This window comes from Amblyomma maculatum, chromosome 8 (assembly GCF_055883805.1).
Source record: "Amblyomma maculatum isolate TAMU_Amacu chromosome 8, ASM5588380v1, whole genome shotgun sequence".
Classification (NCBI taxonomy): domain Eukaryota; kingdom Metazoa; phylum Arthropoda; class Arachnida; order Ixodida; family Ixodidae; genus Amblyomma; species Amblyomma maculatum.
Window position 1 is genome coordinate 15,224,446 of NC_139351.1, and position 26,563 is coordinate 15,251,008.

At 45.2% G+C, this 26,563-nt stretch overlaps 1 protein-coding gene across 1 annotated transcript in view; it reads right to left on the reverse strand.

Annotated features, from left to right (window-relative positions):
• LOC146180596 (solute carrier family 4 member 11-like) overlaps nucleotides 1-26,563 on the reverse strand; it is a 117,772-nt gene that overhangs the window by 19,201 nt on the left and 72,008 nt on the right. The window contains exons 3-9 of the mRNA XM_084576088.1: nucleotides 15,452-15,586; nucleotides 12,041-12,110; nucleotides 11,604-11,688; nucleotides 9,997-10,321; nucleotides 5,085-5,169; nucleotides 3,029-3,151; nucleotides 1,442-1,555 (exon numbers count right to left, since the gene is read on the reverse strand). Of these exons, the coding sequence (XP_084432214.1) occupies nucleotides 1,442-1,555; nucleotides 3,029-3,151; nucleotides 5,085-5,169; nucleotides 9,997-10,321; nucleotides 11,604-11,688; nucleotides 12,041-12,110; nucleotides 15,452-15,586 (937 nt within the window). The remainder of the gene's footprint in view (nucleotides 1-1,441; nucleotides 1,556-3,028; nucleotides 3,152-5,084; nucleotides 5,170-9,996; nucleotides 10,322-11,603; nucleotides 11,689-12,040; nucleotides 12,111-15,451; nucleotides 15,587-26,563) is intronic.

A 26,563-nucleotide genomic window follows, 5' to 3' on the forward strand; every position in this document is an offset into this window, starting at 1 on the left:
GAAAGGTGATTGTTGAACCGAAGGCGGAATGGAGTTTCTGCTTGTTTTATGTACTGCTGTTCACATATGCTGCATTCAAGGAGGTAAATAATGTTAGATGAGTCACAATCGAAGTTGCTATTGATTGAATGTTAGAAATCGGATTTAGTACTTTTTTTTCTCAGCAATTAAAGGTGAGGCCAAGGAGGGAGGGTTCCACACATCGCTGCTACTGACCCGTTCTGTGGTCCGTACTGCGACGCCTGGCTGAAGAAAAACGAAATACGACGGGCTTAGAGCTCACTCGACTCAGAGGTGAGAATTCACTCCAACCCCCCTAACTCACCCCCCCCCCCCCCCTTCTCCTTTTTTTACTTTGTCCACAAGCCAGCTCACCGCTCATTCTATCCAGAAGGCACAATAGACACCCAAGGCAACCGGCGCTAATCGCGTGCAATGACTGTCTTTTTAAGCTATGCGCTAACTCCGAGTGCGAAGCAGTATTACCATCTAAAGCCTTCCTTCTCGAATACCCGCGACCGCACACGCCCCCTTTTCCTACCACACCTGTTTGACCTTACATTGACCAGGGAAGCCACCCCGCCCTGCTTTTGTCCCTTCTCTCTTGTTTATTCTTGTCTCGAACGTCCCCCAGTCCTCAACCCCGCCCTCCTTCCAAATTTTCTCCCTCCCCTTTTTCTTTTTTTTTTTAATTTGTTAAGACCCGTCCTGACACATGGCAATTTTATTGTTTTGCTTGTTTTGTCACTGTTACTGCTTAAAAAGGCAGTCCCAAGCGATGTAACACAGTCTTGATATAGGTCGGGCTCCGACCGAACCTCGACAACAAATAAATGTGTCTCTAAGAAATGTCTACTCTTTCCAACTTTTATGTACGGAAGCCAACGGAAACTACTTCGTAAGATATATATATATGAAGGAAAGAAGCCAACAGTCGGCTAGGCCAAGGAAAGCGTTGGCGATGTTACTTTATGTCTTTTTTTTTTAATGTTTACTTGGATAATCACAAAATTAGTAATGTAATCTTGTTTAGGGGAAAGATAATTAAACACGAAGCAGAAGAAAAAACAACGTGCCGATAGTGGGAACCGATAATCCCTAATTTCTGTGATTATCCAAGTAAACATTAAAAAAAAAGACAAATTAACATCCCCAACGCTTTCCTTGGCCTCGCCGGCTGTTGGCTTCTTTCCTTCATGTATTATAACGAGCACCCTCATTTCCCCTTAATTGATCTGCTTATATATATATATATATATATATATATATATATATATATATATATATATATATATATATATATATATATATATATTATTGGTCTCTTATTTCAATATATTTTTGGTGAGTTCACAATACCCGCTACAGAAGACGCCAAGCAGTGTAAGAGTAGAAAACTGATTAAGAAAAAGGCATAATACAGCTTGGCATGCAGGCTTACCTTTTATGTACAGGCTCAAGGGAGCAGTGGTCATCAATATGACGAGTGGTTGCCCGCCTAGGAGCGCGAAGCCCAGACCTCCAAGTGTCTGGCTGATCATACACCTCTTGACATCTGCATTATCCGGACTTCAGTGAGATGTCTATGCACAGCCAAAAGCTTTTGTATAACAAAACTGGAGTGTTTATGGAGGGAAGTCAGGTGTAGTTACTGGGCTTGGCCCTGGAATATTATTACGATTACAGAAATACAAATATTTGTACAGCGAAAATTGAAAGGAAGCGTTAACTGTTTCACAATCAAAATAGGCTGTAGTAAAATCTGCCCAAAATACATTGCAATAAACGATCAGAAAAGCAAACAGGAAAGAAAACTGAATTTGCCCATGCTAAGAGAAGACTGTCTCTGCATACCAACAAATATAGCCAACAACCGAGAGCATTTTTTTACATTTAACAAGCACACAACCAACCCCCCCCCCCCTCCCCTACCTCCCCCCAATTTTCTTACATCTGAAGACCCCCCCCCCCCCCCTCTTGTTTTGTGTTTTACGGCCTTGTATGGCCTTTTTCTAGATCGGCAGCGTATAACACCCCCTGAAAAATATTTGTGGTTACGTCACTAACGGCATTCGCACTGTGGATGAGTGCCCTCTGAATATAAAACTCCCATCGACAGTGACGCCATCTTTCACTCACGGTAATTTAAGACCTCTATGGTACCACAGTCTTGCATTTATTTAGTTCGCAAATGTATACTTCTTGCTGGAGTAGAGCAACCTGCAATAAAATGTTCCGTTGGGTGTCATAGTTTCCTTGGGATCTTTGACACTGACGGTTGCTGTGAACCTTGCTTACATTTGGCCTCCATTCATGTGCCGCTTGACAAAAATAGTTCGATGATGGCACAGGGAGTGCTTTGTTGTAGGTTAGGTGTCTGGTTTGGTGTGCACTGTGTTAAAGAGGATTTCCACTAACCACTTTAGAATAAGCACGCTTCTCCATCACGTCACTCTTTCGTAACGTCTAGTAACGCAAAGCCTCTTTCGAATTTACATGTCTGTTTTTTTTTGCGGTTATAATTGAAAAATCTATTTCTAAGCGCTTAACGAATCATTCCTTTCAATTTGAAATTTCAGTCTCAGATTGCATACCCCAGTTGGCCCCCTTCTATACATTCACTATGTAAAATATTTACAAACCAATAAAACTTGATCCATCTATTTAGCTGGTAATGAGTAAAATGTGTTGAAAAAAAGCTGAGCAGTTTATTTAAGGGCCAGCCATTCACTTTCGTTTCATAGTTAGGCAGGCAGCTTCGACTGTACTCCACAGTTCGCGGTGCTCCTACAGCATCAGTCGCGCTTCGAAGATATGTGAGCACCAGTCGTAGCCGCAACCCTTACCAGTTAAAATACCCCCCCCCCCCCCCCCCCCCCCACCCCCACCCCCCCCTCTTGTCTCATGGCGTGTCTGGGAGAAATTCCCTGCAGCAGAAGTTGACCTGGCGCTGGTCAGACAAGCCATCGTTCTCCAGTGATGCTTGAATTCAGTACAATGTTAATGCAATAGCGCAAAATTAACTTACCAATTTTTCCTCGAGTGTTGGTGTCGTTTAGGGCCCCAAATGCTATTGTAGGCAGCAGGCAGCCAAAGTAGAGGAAGAACACAGTAGATATTGTCTTATACAACGTCCGTGGACCTACAATACCTGATTAGAAGAAGTAAAAGAAGTAATTACGAAGAAGTGAGACGTAAAGAAGAAGAAAAGTAATTCATCTTTCAATGCCACAAGTTATTTTTAATTTTTCGGAGCAGGCAAATACTGCATTTGATAGCCCTTTTTAAACCTTCTGGCTAAGTACATAGTTTACTGGTTCATAACATTGGATAATTAAGAAAGAGCAATTTCTTTAGCTTTCCTCATTCTAGACTTCTGACCATTTGTATTACGACAAAACTTTGAGCTTCTCCAGTTGTATTGCTGTACTTGCACAACAAAAAAAGGTTTTCGACAGGGTTTGTCACGACCACCTCTTGTCGCAACTTTCCTCTCTTGCTTGTGGCTCCCGCTTGCACTCTTGTCTCAGTTTCTGAGTGGCTCGCTTCCGAGTAAACACCTATTCTTCTTACTCCGCCACCTAACGAAGCACTCCTCAAGGTGGAGTTGTCTCCGCTACCCTGTTCAATCTGGAAATCGTCCATCCTTCCTCTCAGCTAGCACAAATCCTCGGCCTTCATCACATCTTCTACGCCAACGACATCACACTCTGATGCTCGTCTAGCTCTCCGTGTCATGTGCAAGATACCTTGCAACGTGCCCTAGACCTCATCGACGCCTTCCTCACTACAGCTGGTTCCTCTCCTGCTCCAAAAATATCCGGAGTTCTTCTCAACCACTCTTCGTACCACTGTACTAATAACCCTCTGATCTCCCCAATCTCCCTGTAATCTCCCTCGATATCTCTGGTGCTCTCTTTCCCGTCGTCAGCAAGTACGATTATTGTCTTCCTTTCGCATGCACCCAAGAATGTGCAAGCTTTGCACCGCACCGTTGCCATCTGCCACTTGATAACCCCCTTCCTGTGGCGTGTGGTCACTCGGCGTTCTGGTCTCCACGAGGCTGACGCTTACCGAGCTGCCCGTGGGAATAAAAAGAAACTGTACCTAATTTAATTGCATGTTCAATAAACCATGCACAAATATAATCATATCTGAGATATGATCAAAATGTAACAAAGTTAGTTGAATTCCTATTCAGTCTAGTTGTGTTTCTCGAAAGCTTCCGAGGTAATTTTCCTTAGGTCCAAGCGCGCTCCTTTGTGCACCGAACATTCGAAAAACGAAGGGCACGCTCGTGTTTATACAATACTTTGTTCGCGCATTCATATAGGTTGGAAGGATTTGGCGAAGCGCCTAAAACGTCAGGGTGGCAAGTGTAGACAATGAAATACCGAGAGGATTTTTCTGCCTCGGACGGCAACCACAACCGCCACCCTGACCATTTACCGAGCGTGGGCGGGGCGCACAAGCTGATTGGTCCCGACGCGGCAGGTCTTCGTGCCGATATTCAATATGTGGCTCCATCTATCGGCGTAAACGGGATCTGAACATTCGCAGTAGAAAGTGCGGTTGCGTATCACTGTAAACTAAAACTCAAATAACTAGAACTCTAGCCTGCTCATTTCGTTCCGATTCTTTCTTTTCTTGAAATTTTTTTCTAGCAATAAACTGACGGAACTGCAGTTATGTGCGAATGTATGCTTCACTCAGTGAACAAACTGAGCACAGCGTTATGTTTTTTTTTTCAGGGGGAGGGGGGGGGGAAGGGCTATTTGCTGGCGCCTGCAAGCAGACACATATTACGGCTTTGGAAATTCAGCCATATTGTGAATGGGTCCCGACAATGTTCTGTGCGCACTGTTACGATGTCTACCAGTACACATTTTTAGACGCAAGAGTTTACAGGAAACAAAATACAATTGCGAAGAAACGCAATTAAAAGCATCAAACATGCAAGCGCACAGGGGCGAAATAAATGCCACGTTTCAGAAGGATTTTGATTTTGAGAAAAGGTTGTCGGATTATTTGCTCCCATTTACTGCAAAGCCCCAGCATGGCCCAAGATATCGGACGGCACTTACCATCTACGTAGTCGCTGATGTAATAGGATAGCCGCCGCCGGAAATCATCCCTCAAGCCTCTGGCGATGGTGCATTTGGGTGCTTTCTGAAAACGCATTAGTGATATGTTGGTTGAATTGAGGTGAAAACATTTCACGTCACCGACTAATCCTACACAGGTGATTCAAGGTGAACAATGACGCAGTGTTGCGTATAGCTTAACCATTGTATATCACGTATGGTTCAACAGCACTTAACCTTTGTCTTTTGATGGCAGATATACCATTACGTGGTCCCTCTTGTAGTTTGCGGCATCCTCGACACATCGACAATGCGGCTCGACAATTCAATTGGTGCAGAACCATATCTGCCCTTGTTTATACCCAAGTCTAGCCTAAGCAAAAACAAGCAATCCTATGCTCTCGCTTCGCCTAACTAGATTTAGCCAGGTTAAATCTCAGCCACTGTTTTCCCCTGCCAAAGTCTACTTATTCTCTTTTACACTACCTCACCAATTTCCTGAAGGAATTCTGCGAGGCGCCCTAGCGAGTTCTATACTGCGGACTTCAAAAAAATAAAAAAAATCGCGATTATAATCTTCATGCTACTGCTTCCTTTAGTAAACATTTTATAGCTCACGAGCGCTTAGCCAGGATAATGAGATTTTGTGTCTGGCAAAGCTTTTTTGAGAAAGGAGGCGCAGATTTGTATTGGCGCAGCGTACCGATACAGCTCACGCACGTGAACGTGCTGTTTACGGCTATACACATTCATAATCCCACTTCACCTTTGGCATTTCACGGCAAGAGGTCACAGTTACAGCGTATGAATCGTTTACGCCCCCTTGTGGGTTTTTGCAACATTTTAGCTGATGCACGCATATGCTTTTGAAAGCTCGATGTGGTGTTTAGACAACCGTGGGAACTGTGGGGCGCGACCGAACGTCTCGAACATGTGCTCTTGAGTATACGAAACTATCGGCTACCCACACCAATTGGTGAGCTTGTTACAAGACTCACTGCCATGTAGTGGTGCACACTAGGAGTTCCTTTTCGTTACAGGCGGGAGAGTTCCACGCCAAACACCGTACATACCAAATATTTCGCAAGCCCTTTTTAGTGGTACAAGGAATAGACGCTAGCGCCTCGGTCCTTCCGGAACTATTCAGCTCTTGTCGTGGGTGTCCCGTTTCCTTACTCTCCGCAAGCCCCAGCCGCATCTTAAAGCTACCTCGTTCCCCGACTCCTGACATATAGGTCGATCAATTTGCAAAACAAGAGGATATCTTAGCCAGATATTTTTTTGTGATCCCCATCATGGGCAGAGCAACTATTAGATATGAGTTGGAAATAAAATTTGCTGTCGAAGATAGTGCCCGGGAAAGATTTGGAGAGCACTTGCTACTGAATAGATTGAGCATAGCGGAAATTTAGTAGTGCTGATGTATGCTGGTTTACAGGACACCCGCAGCGCTGCGGAAGGAAAGGGGAGCGGCAAGGTGCCGCCATTACGCTTGCGTAGGCGGCATCAGGTTAACTGACATACACCTATGCTAGAAAGGCTCCCGTAATCTAAATCTATTTAGCAACGCCGTTCTTTTTTTTGGTGTTCATCTGCGTGCCTCAAAGTACCAAGTTCGATTTCTGCCGGGGCGACCTTATTTTGTTGAAGAAGGAATGTAAAAAACGGTCATGTATGCTGTACCGCAGCGCCTTACAATAAAATGGCCAGGTTAGCTTTTTCCGGAACCCGTCAGTGAGGCGTCCCTCAAAGCCCAAGAGTCAAATAGGTGTTAATGCCCACAATTTAAAATCTAAAAATCTAAGCATTTCGTGCTCTCACATTTGCCCCTTCACACGGCTGGGATGACGGCTTCTTTGATGCCAGTCAAGAAGAGCCAGATTCTTTCTGTCACTTTTTAAATGCGCTAACCGCGCATACTAGAATCGGCATTTTCCGGAAGGAACATGGAAGCGTGAACTAAAGCATACTTTAGCAAAGTATACATCTCCCAGAGAAAGAGAAAAAGAGAGCTGACCAACTGACAAAAAAGGCACACATATTCTCGTTATGGCGACATGGTATCATCACCTTTCTTTAACCGAGAACGATGCCATGATAGAGATAGTGCATTTCTGATTATCATTCCGGCAACGTCACATCATGTATGTTAACATGATTTTAGTGCGAGGCTGCACATACGATCACCACCAGCGAAACAGAATCTTGTGCGGTCTTTTTGTGATGTCGCTCTATTTGGCTAAGCTGTTTCGCGAGGTTAAAACTGCGTGGCCTTGTTATGGCCTTATAACCGGGTTTCGGTAGCAGAAAACTCTGCCATTTGACGCTGCGGCTCCCAGATGGCGCCACAAACCCGTGGCCTCCACGATCAAGCGCGCCGTTCCAACGCAGCGGATTGTGGAGGTACCGGTTAAACCTTTGCCGTTTGCCGCAGCTTCTCCCAGACGACGCCACACGTACAGCTGAAACTGCAACGCACCAGGCTCATATGGAGACGCACAGAGTTCGTACCAAATAAATATATCTCGAGTTAAAACAAGCAAAACAAAGAACCTCGTATTTTCGCCCTATAATTAGTCTAAGAGAAATACCCTTGCTAATTTTTGTTCTAAGACGAATGGCTTTTGACTGCTATAATGGTTACATTTACAGATTTCGGAAAAGTAGAAGGAGGGAATGAGAGAGGGAGAATAGCGGAGCAAGTGCACAACGCGATGCCGTATGGCAAATGTACACCCTTGCGCAAAAGTGGGCAGACCACATGAACCACTGCAATTATTTTTTCGAAAAAAGATATGCACCTCACAAATTCGCTTGGGCAAAATGACAAGCATATTAGTGAGGCTACTCTATGCATAACTTAGAAACAACCGCTTCACTGCCAGAAAAAGCTGGCTTGCAGGTTTGTCAAAACGCGAGGTCTCTCCTTTTTTGAGCACGGGTAGTACAGTGACATCACGCATGACATCATCCCAGCGCTTCAAGCTCGGTGGCACGAACGTAGTGGTAATAATAAAGACGCGGACGTTACCCGTACACTTGCAGAAAAGACCAAATTTGGTCTCTGGGGTAACTTTATCGTTCCAATTCAAAGTAAACGTTTTTGGGCTCAATACATATCCAATATGCCTCAACAAAGTCAGTTCGGTAGTTAACAGTAATGGTTAATTCTTTCAAGGTACATCAAATAGTTCTTAAAAGCAGTCGAAATAGATATCACCTATTGTTAAAACTATTATTAAAGACTAAAATTACTCCCTTAGAGCAATTCACCGTTTCGATAGTAAAGAAACATTTCTTAACCTAAGTACAACATCCATGTATCCACAAATCGAAATCGGTAGATTTCCAGCTTGAAACAGCAATGATAAATTTTTTAGCAAACATATTTCTTACAAGCAACCTGTGATGGTACAACTTTAATTTACAACAGATACAGGATGGGCGTCAGCCTATCCGCCTAGAAGATGACCTGTAGTCATTGGACCCGGGTGGCGTATTCAGCTAGTCGGGTTAGACCCAAATTAATCTCAAGGCAGGCGCTCAACAGTAGAGATTTACATTTTCAAGGCAAGAACCTTTCTAGATTCATGGAACGAAATCCCGTGCGCGAGAGTTGTGCGCGTGATCTGTGCATGAGATCTGTGCGCTATGTGACTTGCTAATAACGGATGTATAAGGTGGGAACTTAGAAATGAAAACAATTGATAGTGACTGATAATGAATAAAAGGTATACAGCAGATATCGATATAGTTAATGAATAATCATAATGACTGATAAAATGATCATAAAATGACTACGGAACGACCAGTATGCCAAACGGCGACTTGTAATGACCGCAACTGACTGGGAATGAGAGTTCACATGATTGGCTATGAGTGGTAATATCTACAATGACTAGGCATGAGTCAGCATGACAACGGAACGACCAAATGTCAAATGACTACTTGTATTGGACGCTACCGACCGAAATGAGTAAACATGCTCAGCTATGAGTGGTAATGAACACAATGACAAGGTATTGCTCAGCATGACTACGGAACGACCGGTATGTCAACCGACGACTGTAGTGGCCGCAACGATAAAAGGGAAATGATATGAGAGGAAGAGCAGGCTTTCGTCATTCTTTTCTTAGGAGATATCTAAGAGATTCTCAAATATTTTGACGTAATTTATATTTTCGATTTCTGGACACGTACGTACTATGTGTGCCAGATACGACTTATCGCGATATAGTTGGGATATAAGGACAGCCGAAACAGATATAAGCTATTTTTAAAACATGAGTATCATCAACACTAAGAATGGCTAGGTTAGTTTGTGCATAGAAGGCGCACATGATGGAAAAATCCATGAAACATACTGCTTATTGGTACTGGCGATAAAACTATTCAGCAAGAAAATAGCGGAAGGCCGACTGTTCTGGGAAATATTTTTACCTTCCATTAGAATGCGATAGAAAGCGCTCTATTTGCAAAGGGAAGGATCCTCAATTCCATTCGATAAAAAAAAGGAGTGATAGCTAGAGACACTCTCAGGAAACACTGCGACTTCACAACGCACATATCTGTGTACAAAGTGCCTGTGAGAGACAATAAGGTATAAAAATATGTTCCCCGACACTAATGGCTGTCCCTGAATCAAGTTTCGTAAGGACAGCCAGGCTGTTTTTCGGTAGAGTATACTAATTTTGGTCACGAAATCTGAAGCGCGAAAACCACCGGCATGTGAGAGATACACAGGACAAAACTATTTGTTCTGTGTCTCTTTCATATCTCGGTGATTTTCGCGCTTCAGGCTTCGCTGAAGTGACTCCTAAGGACATCAGTTGTATTAGCTATTGTACTTTTTCCTTGGAACACCTGATCACCAAGTTAACATCACACGATTCTACAGTCTACACTCACTCACATCATCGTCTAGCTTGCCCAATGAGCACCGATTAAGCGTAAGGACGTTCCGTTGGTCAGCGGCGAGATTATGAGCTCGCACAGCGAGCTCTTCGGTGAACTGGACGGCGGTGCGGGCATCCCAGAGCCTCTGGCGAAATTCCGACTCGGCAAAGAGCGTGGCGAATGTGCGGCCCGTCTCAAGGGCGTTCTTGGTGCCTTTCTCTCTGCTGGGTGTAAGCACCAGCACAAGAAATCGGACGTCTCCGCATGTCCGGCCCATGTTTGCGGGGTGCTTGAGCCTCGCGATGGCCACGCGCTTTCTCTGCAACGTTGGCATGGAGCCCCTGTGTAATGTGGAGATATTCAAAGTCAAGTGCAGTTTACGACACATACTGGTCACACAGCTAATTAGGCACTGAGATCAGGAGATGAAGATGCGAAGGCTTAAACACCACCTATGATGCCATTCTACAAATATTTACACCAGGAAATTATAAATAAAAAAAAAATATTTTGTATTTCAGAACAATTAACTTGCACCTTTTGGCATTTACTTTTAGAATGTTCAAAATTACCGATATATTGATAATGGGCTATTATATTAATTCAATAGCCTATTCAATCAAATCGTTTCCCTGTTCAGATTTGTGGCTGACATTAACATTCAGACGTGAGGCTAAAAACAGTTCCTATGAAAAAAAGTCAACCAAGTACTACTGCTAATAACAGCCGTTCCTCCTACTGCGAAGTAATAAATGCGGCAAAGATTCGCTTCGCTTCACGCTATCCGTTAAGCATTAATTTAATTTACCCCAAAACAGGCCCGGTCTTTGGCCAGCATATTAGCATGCAAAACCTTCGCAAACCGCATTGCCAAAACGCCAAAAAAGTTAGGTGGACGCTCAAACCTCGCATTAAGAGTAGACACAATAGCCTTATTAACACCATCTTTTTATTCCGCGAGATTCTTTTTTTGTTTGTTTAAGTTAGTTTGGGGGAAAAGGAAGGCCTTGTATTTGTCTCAGCGACTTTAACATCACCTATTGAAGGCACTCCTTAATCTTTAAAGGACTCGGGGTTGAGTTCTAGACTTTTACAATAGATCTGTGGACGTGTGACAGACTCCTTACCTTGGTGCCCTTTCTTTTCTTTTTCTCTCTTTGTTCTTCTCCCCAGGTGTAGGGTAGCCTATTAGGCATCGCCTATTTAACCTCCCTGCCTTTCTATTCTACTGTTTCTCCCTCTTTAACACCACCTATTGATTACGCGAATACTTTCATATTTCTTTGTTATTGTTGGTTTCTGAAGGAAAACGCATTATCTCAGTTTCCAGTGAACACGTGCACTTTTCAGAGGTGCGCACGTCGTGAGTTCCAAATCTTTATCCCAAACTCACCTCCAAATTGACTAGAACCTGGATGCTAAACGAGAAGCAAAATATTATGACGTCACTTTTGAACGTTGCACAAAGTACAGTTACGTCATAATTCTGATGTAAAACCGCTAGCGTATTTTCTCCGACAGCGTTTTTCTCAATTTGGGTTGCGGTGACGAAAACGGTGGCGGCTTCACGGCCAAACGAGCGGTGCAGGCTTCGCTTAAATGAAGTCGACAGGCGAGACTCACGTGACACACACCCAGCTTTGGTCATACTCGAAATCACCATTGTCGTAAGTGCAGACACCCTGTATTGTCCTTGCTGGAAGGAGGACTGCAAAGTACAAAATTAACATCAGGGAAGAAGCGAATGGGTAATGTCAATCGAGGTCGTTAACAAGAATGGAATAGAATTATTTCAAGCCATCCACGATGGTCAAACCAATATATGTGCCGCACTTATATATATCTGCTAAACACTTCGTACGGAAACGTCGCATGAATCAAACACACAATTTGGGGCCAGTTGCCGTTCCTTAATTTTGCCATAATCCCACGCATACATTCTTAATCTGTTGTTATAATTAGCTGCACTGTCATGGTAAGTGAAACGAATGACCTCCACTTCATGTTGCTCGTGCAGCAAAGGTGAGCCCGATAGAAACGCGGAACAAACTGCTGTATACCTTCGTCCGACATAAGTATATCTTGCTTGGCTTCCGCAACGCTTGCTGCTGGCTCATGACATCCGAGAACCTGAAAAGAAACGTCATTTACCTCTCGAACGTAACTATTCCCCGCCCGGACGTCATTCTGTCCTTCTCAATCTTACCAAGTATATCCAAGCATCGCCACCTCGCAATGAACACAAAGCTCTCCATTTCCCTCCTCACGTTCCCGAGTATGCAGCAAGCTCAAAAATGTCCCCTAGATGTCACGTTGGTGCAAAGAATAGTCAGCGCTAGAAAATAGAACTCTCGCCATCATGAGTTTCTTTTCATTTATTATTGACATGGCTACCAGACTTTAGTCGAGACATTAGCAGGAGGGCATAAACTCAAGATATCTGGCAAGCAGATAAGAATCTCACCCAAGATGCAATAAATCAGGCTTGGTGCGATCACATCTTGGTAATGCGTATGATCATACCGCGTTATCTTCCCTTGGATTGCCGTGTTACAATTATTGCATGCCTTAAATGTTTTGCTACTAACCAATATGTTAACATGATTGTGCTATTAATTGTGGTTGGTGGCGGGGAGATACAACGAGTGATTTGTGGTATCGAAAATCATTAGCCGAGGGCTTCATCAACTTACTGTGTGGTGCGTTAGCGGACAGCATACTGACAGCGCTTGTTCTCTGTGCAATCCTCCCCACGTTCAAGGCTCGATCTAGCTTCCCGCGTACCAACAAAAAGCCGGTGCCTTCCTGTGGTGCATTTTTGAACCTCTCGCAAACAGTTGCATATATAAAATACTCACAAAGCAGCCGATATGCGCGTCGCCACTAGAAGCTTTATCATAACTGTAGCGGCTACTACTGCTAATGGCGTGCCATACAGTCACTGGAGTTATTGAATTTATTCGGTTTGTTCGCCACCTTGGTTACGCATAATTGACTGAAGTTCTTGCCTCTCGGCGACCTCCAAAGCTGTGACAAACGTCTGCAGTTGTACTGCGGGATACACGTTGGACACCGAAGCTTTTCAGTCCAAAGTGACCTGTAAGTGCAGTTTTGACCTAATATTTAGCCTGAGGCAGTCGCGCAGTATATGTGTAAGATCTGCTTTTGGAGCAAGGCGTTTTTTTCTTTTTTTTTTTTTTTGCGTTAAGGAAAAGCACATTGGATGAATCCTTGATGCATTGTTGTCCTTTCGAATTTTTATTCTATGGACATTCACGACATTTTAGTCAGTGAGGACATCTAGCATTTCTTCAGTGAGGCGAAGGAAGTCAGAATCAATTGTTACTATACGAACAGGTGTTTAGAGATCTATGTGGGGTCACGGTCTAAGAGACATCCTTAAGGGAATGGATGTTGGAGAGTTTCCTTTCTTGATCTTCATCGCATATCTCTAGAAGCAGGTCTAAACTTGCTGTTTGAGGCACTTTATACTTTGGGCCTAAGGCATTTGTTACACATTTCGATACTAAGAGTGTGGATAATTTTCGGGCTAGTTTTTCTTCCTCTGCGGAGTGGATTACATGGAACTTAATTTCTTTGGTTTTTTCAAGGAATTCCGCTGTAACTTCGATCTGCCTCCGTTTGTCGGAGCTATCAGTTTCTGAGGATTTAGAAGCCATAAAGGTAAGTTTATTGTTTGGACAGGATGGCGGCCACCCACCAGACAGGGTAACGGGGGTGGGATGGGACAAGCACATGCAAGGCAGTCCTGCCCACGCCATTCGTACACCCTGACTATAACCAAACATAGCTTAATACAGGGTGGTTAGCCACACAGGGTAACCCTAGCCGCCAGAAAAAAAAAAGGAAATGCAGGAAAGAAAGAGGAGACAGGACAGTTGTAACATAGAGGATAGGAAAGTGAAAGATGTAGGGGAGGGTAGGAAGAGGCGACTGCCGGTTTCCCCCGGTCGGGTCAGGCCGGAGGTGCCGTCTATGGGAAGCGTGGGCCAAAGTGGTGTGCTGCCTCTGTCGAGGAGCTTTAAAGGTCCAAAAACTCGGTATCGGCTCAACCGCCACAATCTCTTTTTCCTTAGACACAGCGATGCCACGCGCGGTTAAGTGTGAGTGCTCGGGGTCCATGGTGTCGCACAACACGCAAACATCTACTTTAACAGATGCCCCCTGCGGGACTTCGCAACATTTGAAATTCTCGCTTACTCAAAAATCGCGTATATTTGGCGCCGATGTTTGCAATCAAGACGTATCAGCAGCGCCTATTATAACCGCCCCATATATACTGCCGAAGTGCTCTTAGAGCCTTAGGAACTGTTCAGGCTTGGAGTAGTTATTTATCCCAACCTGAACGCGCACAACACAGTTCCGCGTGTACATCGTCTTCCTTCGCCCTCGTCCCTTGGCTGGTTTTTGTTCTCTAAGACAGTTCGATGTTTCGACGCGCAAGTGACCCTAAAACAAAAACTGCTGCACGACCGTATTTAACTGACACGAATTCCTTCAGACACCACTATTTTATGTGAAAAGATTGTTCAATATCAATTTGCAACAGCAACGCAGAACACCAATCAGGTTTATATAAGATCGACGAAAGTCAAGTCGGGCTTTAGGGGGGAGGGCCAAAGCGTAGAGGAAGAGAGTAAAAGACCAGTCACACATTTCCTATTTAAAACTCGCTCTTTCTCTCGACTGATCAACTTGACCCGCATTCTGTCAAACTCATCAATACGAGACTGCAGGAAAGAGAAAGCCGTGTCCTTAATAGTCCGTGTCCTAGTTGTGGATGGCTCAACCAACTGCTGCCTGTCAGTATTGCTTCAGGACTGGTGCGGGGCCCAGGTCGCAAAGGTGGGAACAGTCGGTCAGCACGTATAATCGGAAACGAATACGGCAGCAATTTTACTGCGAATAGTGGAATGCGTTTAGAAATCTTAACACCTGATTTTCTGGTGTTTGAAATTAATTTCACAAGAAGATCGACAGTTTCCCCACCTCATGCGTCATGGCGCTTATCCACGAATACCTTTCTCACGATAATGCACGTGCTTTTGAATTCGCCATTTTCGCAATATTTTTTACCGTGTTCTACTGCCTACGCAGCGTCTCATTATTGCTAACTACTCAGCAAGCTTTCTGTTGCATTCTCCTCACAAGTGCGAAATTCCGGGTTAGTTGCTATTGCATTCTTAAATAACAGCGCAAGGAACAACACGGAAACACAGTTCCCAGGTCCATCCTTTTTTTGTGTGTGTTTCCGTGTTATTTCTTGCACTTTTATTTAGTTTCTAACTTCCCTATGGCTATGTATTCCTTCCGCACTTTCTTACATCCATATTCCTTAATTATCAAATGCGCTTTAGGAAGCTTAGCCAGAGGAACCAAGCAAAATGCATTTATATTTGAAGGGAATCCAAAATCCCCCCCCAAAAAGGATATTTAGGTTATGCACTCACCTTTTCAAACACGGCGTCCAGGACACCTTCCAGCGTAGTCTGTGGCACATCCAGCAAGATGATGGCGTCTTGAAGAAACTGGTCCACGTCCATTGAAGCTCGAACTTCGGTGCTGAAGTCTTTCATTGGAATCAGCTGTACACGCACAAAAATAAATATAGCGAGTTTAAACATATGCAAGCCACGACGTTGAGAACCCTGTCAATCCGGTTCGGCACGCAGAAAATGTATTCAAGTATAACATGAAAGAGTGGTGGGCGTTTCTTTGTGCATCCAAAAAGCTGTTTTGATAGCCAGAGCATGTGTTTACAAAAGGACATGCTTGCATTTACTTTAGCTATCCTTATCGAAGAAAGCTGCATCTTCCTCTTGACACTTATATTGTCAAACCTTGAAGCAGGGAAGGGCAAATTCCTACGTTTCAATGGGGAATGATAAATGGAAACGGAAAACAACTACCTTGGCGTAAACCCGAAATTTTCCTTCAAATGTAGAGTCAAACCACACGGCTGCTGGATGACAAGATGTGCGACAAATAGAGAAAGTAAGATTTAGTGACATTTTGGGTGTCCTAAATGCTTTGCTTCAATGGCTAAACAGAAAAATGTTTGAAGAATGGGAGAGAAACCAGGGGCAAATTGCTGCCTCCCTCTCCCACGTTGCGCCCCAGAAGCAATTTCTCGCTGAAATATTTGAGACTAATTAAAATATTTAACCTACATTACTAAATATTAACTTCTGGCAAAATAATTTTCAAATTTGAGATTACCTTTATAATCCCTATTTCAGCGTATGCGATGAGGACACCTTCACCCGTATACTTGTTTAAGCTCCACAGATATCTCAGAAAATTAAAATTAAAATTCACGTCACTAGCGCAATCGTGCTGCTGTCAACCGCGATTTTGTCGAATAGAAATCAGCGGCCGCTGTGACTCGACAACACCGTTGTAGCGTACGTCGATATGCGCGACGTTCGTAGCCAGCACGCCGCGCTCACAGCCGCTTTCTCGGTGACGCGCACCAACAGACTAACCACTGTCAACACGTCGACCTGCAGCTGCAGCGGGGCCGTCGAGTTATATCCCTGTTACATCACGTTCCGTGCGACATTCGTGGTAACAAAGTTCCACGTTCCCTGGCTATGGACAAAGGTGGTGCTGGTGAAAGCTAAAGGATAGATTACACGTTCCATAAATAACCAATAAAGTTGAAAATTAAATATTCGTCACAGCAGCTCAGTTGCGGCATGTGATTGTTTCTTCTACTTTCTGATCAACTATCTCCATGATTACATTGTTCCTTCACATTGATAAAAAAGCGTTTGCCTGTTTTCTTGATGTCAGTTGCTACGAGCTCTCACCGTATCTTGAAAAGAGTAACGAGCTAAAGTGATGACTTTTAATAATGCAACCACACTAAATAATGACTCAGTCAAATATAAAAAGGCTGAGAAGACACTGCAAAGCACCTGAGCAATTTGCTTAGCAAAGTTTAGCCGACAAATTTAAATAGCAAATATAATCACAGCAAAAAATATGAGCAAACGCGAAGGATAGTTAAATGAATAAACAAAAAGCCAGTTTAAAACCTAATGATAACGCTTCGTGCTGCATAATTAAGCGCCTTCATTATGTGTTAACGCCGAAGCATCTCTTTTCACGCGGAGTGGTTTGGAATGGCACTGCGGCTTAACAATTCTCTTTTTTAGTCATTTCAGTGTTATGTTTCCTCTTTCTTACGTTGACCCTTAATCTGTCCACTATCAAGATTACTGTGCCCCAACCTACGGGACAGAGAGCCAGTAAGAAGGTACTAATGAGGGATTCCAAGAAATGAGAGAAATCATGCTTGAATGCAAAAATGTTTTTTCCTGTCGGATGTGCAACATTAAGCTTCCCTGGAACTCTTCGCAGTTCGGCTTCGCTCTGATTTCTGCACATTGTGCTGCAGTGAACAATTGCTGAGCTGATTATGCTTTAGGGAGCATAAGCGCTTAAGATATGTCCTTACCCACAAGTAAAACATATATATATATATATATATATATATATATATATATATATATATATATATATATATATATTGTGAGCCTTCTGTGGACCTTCTTTCATTTGTACATGCCATGATCTTCTTCTTTCATTTGTACATACCATCATCATCGTCCCGCGGCGCCGGCTCCGGCGCGCGCCTGGGTTCGTGTTCGGATTAAAACGCTAGACAAGGCTTCGCTGTCCTTGCCGCCACGACCTCGCCGACCTAGCCTTCTTTTACAATATATATATATATATATATATATATATATATATATATATATATATATATATATATATGATATGTTTTACTTGTGGGTAAGGACTGCATAATTTTAAGCTATTTTATCTTGATTAGGAGCATTGCTTCTTGCGTGAAACCAAAAATTTGGTAACTTCCGGCCGAGCATTCCTTTCGAAAAGCAGACGGTGGCAAGAGTCCTGTACATTGTAAATGTAGGACTGTAAAACAAGTTTCTGATACTCGGGGACACCTTTCTGCGCAGTTTTCAGTGTGGGGCTTTCCTAACAGTGCTACTGCAACTAGTACATCAAATATAAGGTCTAGGTTTCAGGCACGCATTTAAGTTTAATTACTAGAGCGGATGATCCAGGCCCGTGCGGCCATACATGGCAGTAATTAAATTACTCTAATAGAATTACTGTAATTTAATTACTTTTCCCAGTAATTTGTAATGTAATGAATTACTTTTTCGGTTTGGTAATTTAGTAATGTAATGAATTACTTTTTGGCAGTAATTTCGCAGCAAAAATAATTAATTCCTTTCAAAATTACTTTTACTTAAATGCACCACCACTAGCGCTTCTTCAATAGACAACAAAGCAGAGTGCTGCGAAAGCAGGAACGACGTGCCACAAGCCGAAGCCAGCGCAACGGATCGGCAAAACGAGACAAAATTGAGCAAAACAGTGCGCCTGAGACCTCCTGTGTAGCAGCTCACAGTGCAGCTATCCCATGGCAACCTTTCTCCAAGCAGCAGGAAACAAGGCGTCAAGGGAATGCCGAAGGGACAGATGGTGCAAGAAGGCCGGAGTTGAAAACTAGTTGGAAGTGCGGCGTGTTGCGTCGGCTAGGGCACAGTGGTGCCTGGTTACACTCATCACCACGGGGCGATGGAGGGCTGGGGCGGGGTAGACAGGCAGAAGGGTCCATGCCGTGAGCCGCCGTGGCGTGAGCATTACTGAGCGCAAGGTGCCGAGGAGGATTCTTGGGACTACGGAAGCAATAAATAGCCTAGCTTCTTCGGGACCTTCAAATGGCGGAGACAGCTCCGGGCCAGCAAGACGCTGGGTTCGCCGCTCATTTCACGACCGTTCGACCATGCTTCTGCTTTTGCTGTTGTTATTTTTTTATGGTTGTCTTATTTTTCAACGTCAAGTGCTGTAGGAAAGAGAGAAGGAATAGTTCTCTGGGACGGAATTTGTCGGGAAGACGAAAGAATGTGCGTGCTTCGTGTCTGAAGAACAAGTTGTTGTTTTGTTTACTAGCTTTACTTAGTTTTAGCATGGATGAAAACTAGAAAGTAATTTAAAAGTAATTGAATTACTGAGTCGAAGTAATTGCAATGCAATTTCATTACGTTTTAGGAGCAGTAATGAGTAATGTAATTTAATTACTTTTCAGCGATTTTCAGCAAAGTAATTAGTAATGTAATTTAATTCCGTTTCAAAAGTAATTTTTCCATGTATGCCTGCGGCCGCTTTTTGATGGAGGCGAAAGCAAGGCACATGTGTACTGTGCGATGTCAGCGTCAGTGCACGATAATGGACCTCATGCGGTTGAAATTTTTGGAGCCCTCTACTACGGCATCCCTCATAGCCTGAGTTCTTCTGGGCGTCAAATCCCATAAACCAAACTAAACCACTAGAGCTTCAATGCCAAACATGAAGGTGATCCGGCTCCGACCAGGTGGTCGAAATTCCCGTAGTCCTCCACTACGGCGTCTCTCATAGCCTGAGTCGCTTTGGGACGTTAAACCCCACAAACCAAACCAAACCATTCTAACCTTGAACTCTCGCGCTGTGTAACAACATCATCGTCATCATCAAGTGTCAACTGAACACACTCGAGTTGTGCATTACACAACATCGTTTTCATGAATATTCATCTGCGCCTCTCCTTCACCAACCTATGTAAACATGCCCTACTCATACGCCATCTAGCAGGGTTCCGATGAGGTCAGCGAGCATAGTGTTGGGTAAAGTGTTGGGTAAATCCCCCAGGTGGTGCGAAAAAGTGAGCCGGCGTGGCGTAGGAAAAGTCGCGATCACTAAAGACAGACCGCAGCCGTACCAGTCAGGCTGCCGAGCCAGTCAAGCAGCGAAAGGCGACATTAGTACATTGCCGAGATGCTTACCAAGCACGGAGGAGAGTCAAGATCGATGCAACAGCAGCTACTGCGGCTGAGGTAGATGGATTACGGTCGTGAAACTTGGTTAAATGATAGTTAAAGATCTAAATTTTTTGTGTGAAAGATACATTGACCACTATAGCGAAGAGCTTCGCGTGGCGGGAGCATGGAGGAAGGAAAAACTAGGAGAGAGCGCGCCGCAATACTTTTGAAGCCTAGTCATCAAAAATAAAAGCGAGCGAGTCGTTTTCCACGTGATAGCGTGCGGTGATATTTACTATCACTGCGCATCGCGCATGCGCGAGTCGGCGCCGCGAGAGGTTTGATTATGGAGCAAGCAGATAGCCGCGCGCCCGCGCCAAGGCTTACGCGCGCATTAAAACATACCGACATCAAAACATAGGGACAGACAGACAGCGAAAAAACGGGAGAGGGAACGGCTTCCTCGGCGCTTGGCTTTCGAAGGTTGGCCGCGTGACGTCACGCTCGCTCTAGTTTTTCCTTCCTCAATGGGCGGGAGGCACAGAGCAGTTGCCTACCAACGGCCGCAGCTGGTAGACGCCGCTTCCTCGCCGCGCCATCTGGCAATCAAGAAGCCACCAGTAGAAGATATGTCTTTTCTTTAATGCAACAACAACATAGCTAGACATAGTGAGCAGCGCATATTCTCCTTCATTAGCGCGAGGATGATAGTAGTGATGGTGATAGGCTACCCAGCGGTGCATTTCGTGCGAGCGTGTATTCAGCATTGTAAAGGACTGAATTGGACTATATTAGATTGTTCGCAATTAGATTGTACTCGATTGGATAAGTTTGGATTGGATAGGATTGGTTGGATTGTATTTCACTGGAATGAACTGTGCTTGATTGGACTGAATATGATTAGACTGAATTGGTTTGGATTGAATTAGATTGGATGGAATTCAACTACACTGGATTGGATGAAAATTAGATTAGATTGGAGAGGAGTAGGCAGTCCCGGACCAGGTACACATGCTTTCTCTGCGTATAACCTATCCTAGCTGAGCTAAGCCACGGCTAGACTTTAGTTTTCGAGCCACCAATTACGCAGATATTCGTTCATTCACATCGCTGAAGCATGCACGAACGTAAGAAGGCGATTAATCAATAGCCCACACGACGGGCGCTGCCAAAGCAAGCACGTTACGAAAGCGTAGAGACCCTGGCCGAGAAACGCCGCAGACGTGAACCACGTACTATTCGCGCAATTATTGACAAATGAAGCCGTCATTGGAATGCGAACTGAATTTTTTGCTAGTGTAAAGATACTCTATACTAACACTACTGGCTAGTATTGTGATAACAATGTCAATAATTCTGCAGTAGTTGGATATTTCAGAGCTCACTTTACGAAATGTTTGGAGGGTATAGACCTGTTCCGACTGTGTAGCTTTGATTGCATAGCCACAGAATGTTCTCCAAGAGTATAGTTTATCTAGTTAAGTGCACGAATGTAAGATGTTTATTGCTAGTTCACCTCCCCACCGTCCATACAACTGCTCTGTAACAACAGAGGCGTTTGTCAGACGTTCGTGTCCGATGGCTAACTTCGCTCTATTCGAACAGCGTTATGGGCCGCTACGCGACTTGCTCGCGCCTTATTAAGAGTAAAATTTAAATGTATGCATTCGAGCGGGGAAGCTCTTAGAAGGTGTTTTCTCAATTTTAAAGTTCAGCTGTCTTCATTCCACATAAGCTACTGCCCGGCGCATTTTAACCAAAACGTTCTGACGCACCTGCAGTTCTGGGGATCTTCCCGTGCAAACATGGTTAAAGTGCGCAATAACAACGGTCCGTTGCATATGGTGCCGCGCTTCCAGCCCACGTTGTGCCAGGCACCTGTGTGTTTTAAAAGCACCTGAACGGTAGAATGAAAGAATGTGGGAAAGAGTAAGAGGAGGCAGTGAGGCGAGTTTAGCCCATTTCCTCGGGCACGAATATGCGGCCGTTGCACCATTTCCGGCAAATTTGTTTAAAAAGAAGGACGTGTACAACGTTCAGCTACGCGAATAAACATCAGCACAGAAGCGCCAGGAAAGCATCAGCTGTAACACTAGCTATAACGCTCAGCACTGGCACCGGCAGCTTCCTAAACGAAGGGTAGAGTACAGGCTTCGTTTTCTGCTATTCTTTGTGGCGTCAACAAGCTGCGGTCAGCTGTATGCCGCTCAGAAAACGGTGCCAACATCGCAAATAGTGCGGCAAATTTTCAAAGTGTACACGGAAAAGAATTGTCGTGAAACAGCCTCGGTGCATGCTTATTTGCGCGTTAATAAACGGCGATGATACTCGCGTTTTTTCATTCGTCAACCAGAACAATGCCCGAGCACTGTTAAGGAAATGGCTATGCGTACTTTATTCACAACACATCTAGAAAGCAAACGCGTGCTTGTGTGATAATATTGTTACGGGGATGTACCAGCACTGCGATGGGCTGAACTCGACGCTAAGAATTCAGTAGCCGTGCAGTATTCGCTCTGTCAGCGTCGTCCTCTTTCTCAACGCTTCGTCGTGCCCGCGTTCCTCGGTCGTCGTCTTTGTCAATGAGCACATCACTTTGGTCCCGCGTTTCCAGGTAAGAATATCACATGCGTCACATCAGGTGACGCAATTAGGATTATTCAAGAATCGGGCGTTAGCGCCGGTTGATGTGAGCGGAGCACACATCCGACAGTAATAATTCGTGCCTGAATGCGGGTTCACACGCAATTATGAGTCAACGTTACTATAGATTAATCTAGTAACTTTTATCCGTCTGAATTATTCATGCGGACGGCTAAAGAGTATGCCACTCGCATGAAACGACGCCATCACTCCGCATCAGGCGAATGATTTTCATACTACGCATTACAATGAAATGTTGCGTATAACCAGCCTCTATGCATGTGCACCATAGGGCAGCTGGCGCGAAACGCACACATTTTTTGCTGATCACGGATGAAGTCAGAACGCATACCATGCTGCATGCACGTGCATTTTACTTTTTAGATGTGGTACGTGCCCCCGTTTCCATGGTGAACATGGCGGCATGGATGGAATGGCGGATGGAATGTTCGATCCTGTTTGCCTTTTCCACAATGCGCAACCTATCGTCGCGCTAGCCGTCGTCTGCTTCCGTGATGCGGCGGCATGCTGCGCCATTTCGGCACTCACTGCTGAAGAGGTGAATAGATTTCCTGGTATTTTCGTGCACTGCACCTGTATGACGTCTGCACCTTTTTAAACGAACAGCATCGTGCAGAGGGCACCATGTTGCACTGCTGAAACGAAGGGTGAAGTGCAACACCACGAGAACCAGTTCACATAGTGCAGGTGAATCGAACGGACCTTATCACAAGCGGTCGAGTGGTGCAACTGCTCAGCAACCGCTGCGGGTCTCACCCTTGTTATTGTTGGCGAACAACTTTCGTTTATGCATCTCGTATATGCATTATATACGTAATGTTACATCATTACATGGTATGCATAGTAAAAACGTATTTATGCATAGAAAGCAAAACAAAACAGCGATAAACATAAATTTTTAAACTTCTCACACTGGAGACGGTACTCCATCTTGTTCGTTGAGCATAATGAAATTTTAGTTATTGGTATTTCTCGACTTTTAAATTTGGAGGAATTATTATTTCAAGAAATACTCGCTCAGTGCGCCGAGATATCGTCTCAAAGTTTTATAATTACTGCAATCACCATGATGAGGACCCGAGCGTTATTTACTAAGCATAGCGCAACCGCATCACTGGAAACACCAAAAATGCTCTCCGTGGTATTCAGTTTCTTTAATGATGCATGAAATTTTTGACGTACTAAGATTTTCTAATCATCATTGCTACACAAAAGATGCCTACCAGCTAGCTTCACAGTTTGTGAGGAATGACAGATCTTCCCATTTGAAGTATCTACTAGCTTGAAACAGTGATCAAAACATGAACGTCTGTACATGGTTTGGATATGAATCGACGATGTATCCACAAACTTTACAATTAACTGACAGTTGGGGTTACCTTTGAGCATTTTGTTCACAAAACTATGCTTTGGTTTCCGGCGCACCGCATGAAAAAGGATGCCTCTCACATTCCTCGCAATCCTCTTGTATTATATAGTATAAAAGTCGCCGCTTACGAACACAGACAGAGGACGAGACGAAACAAACTCCTCTGTGTTCGTAAGCGCTGGTTCTATGTTGTTGTTTGTACGATGGATCACCACCAACTCGCCCAGTTCTCAGTACTGCAGTTCACCTTCTGTATTATACGTGTGCAACTATAGTAGTAATGGAAGAAATGAATTTCTTCCATTACTACTTAGCTGTGGCCGCTGTAGATGCGACCACAGCTAAGCTCTATGTGTCGCTGCAGGTTAGCGCCCCCTCCCCCCTCCACAAAAGTTACAAACCTTCAAACTATTACTGCGACGCTTACGCTTGGTTATTGCGTCCACAAAAGTCTTTCACCACAGAACTGGGCTAGCAGGATACAGGTTGCCAACACTGCCAATTTCCTCAAGGTTAGATTCCTTTTGTGAATCCCGCAACAGCCTGGAAAGAGTCTAGCAGTATGTTCGAAGAAATTGGTTGTGGCTTAGCTCAGTTATGCCAGAGCGTAGCGAAGGCTGAGACATAGCTAGGTTAGCCTCAATTAATCTTGATTGCATGTCCAGGTAAGGGTGGTTGCCTCGTGTCAAGTGCGCGCGCCCTGATCGTGGGCAGAAACAACGAACGAATAGAAAGACTGCGACGCAGGTGTGTTGGCGTTTGTGTGTATGTGCCTGCGTGTGTGCAAGCGAAGCGGCCGTGGATGACACCTCCCTGTGAAAGACTCGAACTTGGGAGGAAGTCTGCGGGCTGGCGCCGCACGGCCGGCCGGCGATGTCGGCCGAAGAAAAGCGCCGCTCCCGAGAGGACACCCGATCCTCCCTCAACCACCGCCAGCCGTGCCAGCGAGTCGGTTTTCCAGGAATTCGGAGGAGAGCTTGAAACTGCTGCTACGATGACGCCGGACGAGGGGGAAGAGGAGAACCCGGAGAGGGGGAGAAGCTCCGAGGAGTCCGATCGACGCGGGAAAAAAGAGACTCGTTTCGGGTGCCGTGACGAGAGGCCGCACCCTGACTGAAGTAAAGTTGTGCTGCAATGGTGTATATATTGTAAATAAATTCTGTACGCTGCAATTAGAGTGAATTTCGGTCCAGGTTAATCGGGAGACGAATGAAAATTTGAAGAAAAGAAGAAGAAGAAAGAACCTGATATTTAACTGGCGCAGCCGACAGGGTCTTCTGATTTGAAGCGGACCGGCCAACGGACTCGACGAAGGCGGAACAACAAAGGAGCCAGGGCTGAGCCATGAACCTCGGGCGCTGACCAGCGGGCCAAGCCATCTTCGGAGCACGACACAGGTTGGTGTCTTGTAGGTCCCTCTTCCGCGGCGCACTATGACAACTGTGGGGCATAGTTTGCGGGACCGTAGCGGGGAAGGATGGGGCCGGGGTGCTGGAGATGGGCAGATGGAGCTGGTGGCGGGCGCAAAGGTAGGGGGCGTCAGCGGAGGCTCGGGGTTGTCGTTTGCCGACGAGATGGCGCGGTTAAAATTGAAACTAAAAATTGCAGAAATGAAATTGGCGGCAGCGAAATTGCAGTACGGGGAATCTGTCAGGGCAGCGGCGGCCGGCAAGAAACATGCGGTGAGTCCAGACAAAGGGACGGGCATCGCGGAGAGTCTCGAAGGTGGTCAGAGAGCGGAAAGTTTGGACCGCAGACTGGCAGAGTCGGGAGGCGGCAATGAGGCCGAGGTTGAGAAGGAGGAGGCAGTTGCTGAGGTGTTTGAGGTGCGTTCTGGAGAAACAAAAGAAACAGACGTAAACACAGTTGACACTGCGCTTCTCGATGCTCAGAACAGCACGCCTGCATCCGAGGGACATGCTGTTGAGAATGTCACAAATCCGGAGAGGGAAGAAGCGACACCCGCGGGGCGCGTAGGAATGACAGCTCGGGATGCGGATTGTGACGACGGTGAGATATGTGCTGAGACAGATGTGGCTTTAACGGTCATCGCAGCAGAGGCAGACGGTATCGACAGAGCAGAAAACGGGCACTGCGCGCATGACAGGGCTGCAGAAATCAATGGATTCATGCGTAAGCTAACTGGCAGCGGTACGTCGAACGAAACAAAGGACAGCTCGAGTGCGTCCGTTCACGATGAGGCTGCGGTAGAAATTTTGCTTGACCAGGGAGATCAAGTCACAGGTCAATCGCGTGAGCCGCGGGCACCACGGCAGTTGCGCCGGGCAAAAATGGGGCGGGCCTCGAATGATTGCGCTCGGACAAGTCGCAAGGGTGACAGAGATTCTCGTCAAGGGAAGAAACTCAAATTCCGTTCTACAGAAAGCAACAAATGCGAAAGAAGATTCAATCAGAGCTTTTGCGAGCGACGAATGAAGTCCGGTGCGTGGACAAAGAGCAGGACGCGGAAACACCAAATTGCCAGAAGGGGCGCGACCTTGGAGACGATTCGTATGGGGGACACGGAACCGACTGACCGCCCTCCGCCGCAGGGGGTCGGAGGCATCCCGCGCCTGGCCTGACGCGCTGCCGACGCTTGTGCACCAGCTTCGTTGCTCAGAGGGAGCGAGGGCCCTTTTGTTTCCATTTCTGCTTTTGTTTTTGTTGTCATGGTGCGCCAGAGGGGGATCACG